Genomic DNA, 7,193 nt, shown 5'->3' with positions numbered 1-7,193 from the left:
GATATAATTAAATACTGACATATAAGTCTGTTAGAGGAGCAGGAACATAAAGACAGTCCTATTTTGGATTAAAATGTAAATAAACTGAGATTACAGACACACAGTTTGCACAAAATCGATGAAAATGAATGTAAATGCTAATAAAATGACCAAAATTATCAGAGATTGATTACTTTTAAAGCTGCTACCTGCTCCACATTTGGTGGTAAATGTCAATGATTTTTTTTTTACTTGAGCTAAAATGAAATATTTGTATGTATGTTTTGTTTATTTCTGGCAAAACTGCAAAATTTTAGATAACTGAAAGTAGTTTGAACTTTTTATTTTTATAGTACTTTAAGATAAATATTCATCAGATATAGAAATCGGAAAACTAGAAATGTCCCCTAAAAACATGGAACCTGATACTAGTGTAAGTGGAGGGGAGTGTTGGGATTAGCCTCCGACGTAAATCCGTGCTGATAAGACACAAAGGAATGCTCTGGAAAATTTCCTGACCTCTCTGTTCCCAAGCTCCTCCTCCAAACTTACCTTTTCTGCTCTCACACTGAGCCTGCAGTAAAAATAACCTTTAATCCCCCCTTTTTTCTCGTCCCCAGCCCCGTGATTTGATGATAAAGTGTATTTTAGTCGCTCTTTGACCGCGTCATTGCCACACGGCTGTAACCCAAGCAGATCTACGGGGAGGAGGGCGTTACACAACAACACTCAACTTTACCTTAAGCCTCTTGCTGAGAACGGCTTCCTCTGTGGGGGTGACGGTGACCTGCTCCTGGAGTTTGACGTTGGGGAACCAGCTCTTCAGCATCTCCTCCATTTTAAGGATGATGTCCATGTATTTCTCCCTGAGAACAGAAACAAAAAGAGTGAGAAATTTGTTTCCACCATGGAGATGTCACCTCTCCATCCAGAGGAAATGTTCCGCCTTTGAGGAGCGGAGGAGCACAGCCTGCGCTCCATGTGCGTTTGTGTGAGGAGGGGAGAGAATTATCTCCAGCACCTTTCTCACGTTTTGCGCTTACACGTGGCTCGGGCTACGACGGCTCCATAACAGCGTCTAAATATAAACCCCGGCATAAAGTGCGCCCGGCGGCGTCGGCGTGGAAATTAAATAGATGACGCTGCCGCATTGGGGAGGGTGTGTGGCTCGGTCAGAGGCTGCCTCATGAAAAACCAGATGGCGTCCAGGGATTAGCCGGTGTCATGTGATCACTTCTTGCTGTATTCTGTTCGTGCAAAATTCATGTGAAAGATTATCCTGCTAAAAAAAAAAAAAAGTCACTTTGATCCTATATTCCCGTTGTGTCGCTTTGGGGAGGAAGGGGGGGATGCCAGCTGGCTGTGCGGAGCAGACGCAGGGAATGACAGGGAGGGGTTGCTCCACCTTCCAGCCTTCGCCCGGGCTGTCTGCAGGAGGCGGCCACACCCTCCCTTTGTCTCCCATATGAAGGAAGCAGCTGGTGGAAGACGGCACCCATTAGTCTGCGTCAGACTCAGCTGTTTACCTTCAACGTGGATATTGGAAATGCAGCTTTTTGTGGGAGATCTTCCTGCGTTTGTGCGATCGTTTGCATTAAAAATATATATTTTAGGACAGAATCTCAACTGGATTTACTCATTTAATCATGCTTTCATTTTCATTTCTATAAATTAGTGACGATATAACGACGATAAAACAGATTTTCTTTGTTAAATCTCACCACATTATAGGATATCAGGCGCTCTCCGTTGGAAAGGCCGGTGTTACACTCCATTAGGTTTCCTGGCTGGTGAAGAGCTAATCAAGCAGACACAAGTGTGCTGCTCCCACCATGGAGCCTGATGCATTTTTAACTAGATGCCCAGCTAAATGCGACCATCTCTGCAGTAAACGCGTGTGTGGAGGCTGTGTCAGAGATGGCGTGGACCTTCACTTAACCCAGCAGTAAATCGCGTTTTTTTTCACGCCGGAAGCTGAACCCGATTCAGATAAAAGGAAAAAATAAAAATGTTGACGCTTACCCCATGAACGGGTTCTGCAGGACACCCATGATCCTCTGAATCCTGTCCATGGCCACGCTCTCCTGGAAACTGCTGAGTCCTGGAAAAGAGGAGAGCCGCAGCTTGAGCCTGGTGAGCGGTGTCGACAGCAGGACTGAGTCTGTGCAGCAGATGGAGTTTGTGTTTGAGAGCAGGGACAGACTTCCTGCTCCTGTTGCCCGGGAAGTGTCGGGTTCACTTAAGGTTGGAGGGGAGGGGGGGTTTACCGAGACCCCAAAGTAGTTTGTCTGGAGTTTTAAAGATCCAACTGTACACATGCAGCAGCTGCTCCTCCAGTAAGGAGAACATTTTGTTTCCATAACTCACTGCCAATTACACAAGGAAGGCAGAATTGTGAAATTTCTCGCTTTAGAGTACATTAAACAAATTTGCGATTGCCTTTTTTTTTTATCTCTTGAAGTACAGCTGTTGCTAAATGAACCTCTAAGCCAGGATGAGCTCTGTTACAAAAGCCACACATGCTTACACACGGGAGAGGAGGAGGAGGGGGGGTGTCCTGTGACACAATCTCAGGGACAAATACGCCACAAAGGGTGATCTCCTCGTGGTTCTTCTCCGAGAAACAATGACTCATCGAGAAGTCTTTTATTTTGAAAACCAGCAAAAAAAAAAAAAAAAAAAAACATGAAGTTATTGACTTACTTTCTTTGTATCTGCCTGAACGGAGGCCGTTCAAGATCATTGACAGCGGATGAATGTAGCACTGCAGCTCCATGCACTGGAAACGAAAAGAAATTCAAACTCAGACTTCTATAGGAACATATTTGATGCCCGCGTTTGACTTATGACTGTTTTCTTAGAAAAAAAAAGAAAAAGAAAAAGCCTCCTCCTCTTGCAGTAATGAGGGAGGGTCGTCTTTACTGGAAATGTCTTTAAAACGCAGCTGGGGAGTCGATCTGGGTGATAGGGCATTTCCTAGTTTTGCTGACTCTGTACACAGCGCTGCGGGAAGCCGATATGAGTCACAGGCTGCTCACCTTCTCGCTGAAGATTCTGTCTTTCTGGGAGAAGAGCTGCTCCTCCGCCGAGCTGTGAGGTCTCTTTAGCGCCTTCTCGCCTTTCGCTTTGCCCCCTTGCTGTTTTCTACACAGTCCAGTGGCGGAGGCTCTGTCCCGTCTCTCCGTGCAGCCGGGAGATCCCCAGCTGGAGACCTCCCTGACCTCCTTCCTCATACTGTCCCCCTCCTTCAGCGTGCCGCTACCGCAGCTGCTGTCAGGCGGGCCCAAGTCTGTCTTTTCCGTCACTCCGCTGTCGCTCTCCTCATTGTCGCTCGCCAGCCAGTCGATGGAGTTGTCCGAATCCGTGGCAGACATCCTCAGCTGCAGCCTCTAACTCGCTCTGACCATCACTGACCTGATGGACGGAGAGCCGGGTTAGGACGAACAGAGCGCCACAACAACAATAACAAGTGGAGACAAAATAGCCGCCAACCTTGAGCGAGAAGCGACTGGAAAAAAAAAATCTTCCCAGAGACAAACAGAAGAGGGACACCAGAGCTCTGAGCAGATGGTGGCAGCACGACCACAGATGTTACAACCACAAAGACCTGTTTGTTTTGTAGAAGCAACACCTGAGTCAGTAAGCAGAGGCTAACCACTGTCAAAAAAAAAGCAAACAGCAATCATGCCAGGCCTCAAACGTGTCCAAACTCTAGTCAGCATTACCATCCAAACACGCTCGTGTGTTGTTGCTTTTTTTTATTTTTATTTTTTTGCAGATGCTAGTTTGTGTGTTTTTCCACACCCGGGCTCTATCAGCTGACCTCCCAGCTGCTGCCACCACATTCATTCATAAACATTGTTAGCTTGTTTATCCAAAGGGGGCAGGGGTCTGCCGCCATGACAGCCAGGCTCGGAGGACCACAGACCTCCCAGATGATCAAACAAATAACATTGGCTTATTTCATACTCATTCAAATCCGCAGAATGCCAAAAAACAAACGTTTATAAGAAGCTGAGGCACACTTCCCGTTAGATCTGAAATTTTTTTCTGATACCATAGGGCCAACAAGAGAGATCAAAAATACATTCAGTTTTGTTCAAAAATAAAGGGATGTTCCTCATATTTATAGTCTGCAGAGGCAGCACCATGTCACAGAGAGCCTCTTATCTTATTTTAGGATCATGTGGAGTAAAAGTTCCCTGTTATATAACTTCCCTATAGAATACATGTCCTTTCCCTTCCATGAAAAGCTTTTATAATGCGTGTTCTAGGAAGACAAATCCTCAGAAACTCTTACTTTGTGTTCTTTTGCAATATATATTTTCAAAATACGTGTTCAGTAGAGGTTACAACGGTGACTTGAACATCACCGATGCACCTCGACTCATATAGCTACAATTCTAAACAAATATATCAGCATTTTTTAATTGAAGTCTTTAGTTCTGTAAAATAAACATAAAAATCGAAAATCTCCCATGATTCATTGTGTGGGTGGGCCACCGTGACTTTAACCGGCAGACGCTGGACATATTTAAGAGCATTGTGAACATGAAGCTAAGGTAAAGCGCTGAATTTATGAAAATGTTGGCTTAATATAAAAAAAAAATCCTCATTTAATAAATTGATATGGTAAAAGGAGAGGAGCACCTAAAAATTCCCGTTTAAACCGTCCCTGAACGCATCACTGCGAGCCCTTTTTTATCAGAGATCATACCTGAGTTAAATTCCTCCGGTAAGAAACGGCAAAGAATGGTCGGTGTTCATCGGAGCGGACGGTCGGTGCCTACCTTCCCGGGATGCGGCGGCTTGTCGGACTCCTCCTTTTGTTCGACGGTAAATCCGGCCGGACGGTGGGGCAGGGAGCAGCTGATGTGCGGGACGTGCGGCGTGTGAGCGGGGAGGCAGCAGCCACGGCCAGTCATCCGCCCGTGTTGCTTCTCCCAAGGCAACGTGTCTGAGGGGGCGGGGCCGCAGCGGAGCGGCCTCCCCATTGGCTACATCGAAGCGTAAGTCTGACCAATCGGCTTTTACGCTCGTGGCAGCCGCGGAGTGATAGGCGAGGCGGGTTTACATATTCAAAAGAGATGGAAATGACACAAACACGTGGACACGAGGATCCGTTTCATTTCAGCAGCTGGGCGATAAGTCAGGTCAGCGCTGGCCTGGTCAGTTCACAGGCATTCTTCATCATTATCATCTGGATGAAGACGACGGCGATGTCTGACTCGAGGCATGTCGGGAAAGTCACCGGGTCCACGTCAGTGCTAGCTTTTAGAAAACCAATCCATCAAATCCATCTTCACTTACAATATCGATTTGTCAAAGTGATTTATTGCCTTTCTTTTAAAGCAATTTTTTAAAAAGTAAAAATGCAATTGTGTAATATTTTGACATGTAGAAAACACCTAAATTGATAAATGAAAGTTTCACCTTTGTTCAGTTTTAATTACTAATTGTGCACAAACATTTTTTAAACTGACTTTAGAACAGAAATGTTTAAAAAGAAATTGTATTTTATCAAATCCAGGTGAAATCATTCAATAATTTTGCATCAATAGTCTGTAATCAGCAGTTTTAGGTGCATGTGCAAAAGCCCCTTTTAGCTGAAAGTAGTCTACAAATAATATTTTCTTAAAGTGAGGCAGTGTAATTGAAGTTTACTTTATATTTACTATCTTTTTGACTTAGACTATGGTCACGAACCCTAAAATGCCACCACACAGTGACCTAATCAGCAGCAAGCAGTGCGAGGAGAGCTGGAAAACTGGTAGGGTGGTAGCTCTTGGGGACCAGGAATCATCACACCTGCCTTAGAGTGTTGCAATTTTGTCTAAAGAAGTATTCAATTACTTTCTACACTACACAAACACAGTCTATAGTATACTTGCTTCATTTATATTATTACCAATAAGTATTCTTAATAAAATAAGCTATACACGTAATACTTTTGATCACCAAAACCTGTCATCAGGCTAAAGGCTTTGGATTTTCACTTAAGCACCCATAGTAACCCAATTTTTAGAAACTAGTTGTGATACTTCCCTTCTTATTTCTCTAATCTCTCTTAAGTAGTTCACACCCTCACTTCCAAAATAGCCCAGAAGGAACAGATTTTTGAATGAATAAAAACTTACACATCAGACCCAGATATGTGGTGCTAGCGAACATGATACATTTTTTTCACAAGTTTGTCCTTAAAACCTGATTCTGAATGCTGGCCAACATGAAAAGTACTTTTACTTTTAAAATATTATTTATTTACAAAAAAAGCTAAAGGACATCACCTTTATATATATATATTAGGTTAATATATATGATTTCTTGCTTTCCATCAGCTAAACTAAAATAAAGATGAATATGGTTCTACTACAGGATTATTTTAAGTGTTTTAGTATCTAATTTAGGCTCTGTGTTTCTAATGATGAATTTCTAATATATAAAAATGAAGAAAGAATTTCATTTCATGTGGAATGGTTTTCAAATGACAATATATGATGCAAAGCTGGAATTTTCTTACACTGTTACGTAATGAAAAGTACATATGTGTGTGACTCAAGAGTGGGATAAAGATAAAAATATTTACATATTTTTTTGACAACTTAAAGCCTTAATTAAAATGTTCTGCCTGATTTTCCCTTTTTTTCATTTGTGGACGTAGTGCTGGTATTCATGACTCATAGGAAGCTGGTTTGCCTGAGGAGGTGGGATTAGTTGGAGTACTCTGTCGGAGGCCAGACGAGAGTCTTGAGCTGGAGCCAATGAGTCACCACCGCAAACGGAATCACGTGCACTTGGGAGAGACCCACTCCAAAAGCACAACCAGCCTCCTCTTCTCATTTCCGTCATGTAACAATGAGGACGAACAGGATAGACTTTAAAAAAAATTGGTTGCCTTCAGCAACTGTGATTTTAAAAAGCACAATGATATGCATAGAAAGCACTATGCAGCCTTTCTAACTGCAGCTGTAAAACGTGTTAAATTTCAGTTGTTTTTTTTCCGTGATCCTAAATACTGCCACTTTTAAAGTGAACAAGGCTATCAGCACTTCTAGATTCTAGTTTAGGCTATGTTGCTGAGGCTTTACAACATTTGCTGTTGAGGGTGTAGTCAAATCCAAGTAAAAAGTTTATAGATATAGCCCATTTACCAGAGGTGGGACCAAGTCATTGTTTTGCAAGTCCGAGTCAAGTCCCAAGTCTTTGTCCTCAAG

At 43.1% G+C, this 7,193-nt stretch overlaps 1 protein-coding gene across 2 annotated transcripts in view; it reads right to left on the bottom strand.

Moving 5' to 3' along the window:
- Positions 1-4,960, bottom strand: part of LOC112152639 (circadian-associated transcriptional repressor) — a 7,552-nt gene extending 2,592 nt beyond the window's left edge. The window contains exons 1-5 of one of the 2 annotated variants that reach the window (XM_024282336.2): positions 4,697-4,960; positions 3,018-3,393; positions 2,683-2,758; positions 2,002-2,080; positions 719-845 (exon numbers count right to left, since the gene is read on the bottom strand). In XM_024282336.2, the coding sequence (XP_024138104.1) occupies positions 719-845; positions 2,002-2,080; positions 2,683-2,758; positions 3,018-3,353 (618 nt within the window). In that variant the 5' untranslated portion in view covers positions 3,354-3,393; positions 4,697-4,960. The remainder of the gene's footprint in view (positions 1-718; positions 846-2,001; positions 2,081-2,682; positions 2,759-3,017; positions 3,394-4,696) is intronic. The other variant, XM_024282335.2, reaches the window with a different exon arrangement.
- Positions 4,961-7,193: the final 2,233 nt, after the last annotated feature.

This window comes from Oryzias melastigma, linkage group LG6 (assembly GCF_002922805.2).
Source record: "Oryzias melastigma strain HK-1 linkage group LG6, ASM292280v2, whole genome shotgun sequence".
Taxonomy (NCBI): Eukaryota; Metazoa; Chordata; class Actinopteri; order Beloniformes; family Adrianichthyidae; genus Oryzias; species Oryzias melastigma.
Note: the sequence above shows the minus strand (reverse complement) of the source record. Positions and strands in the feature narration are given on the sequence as shown.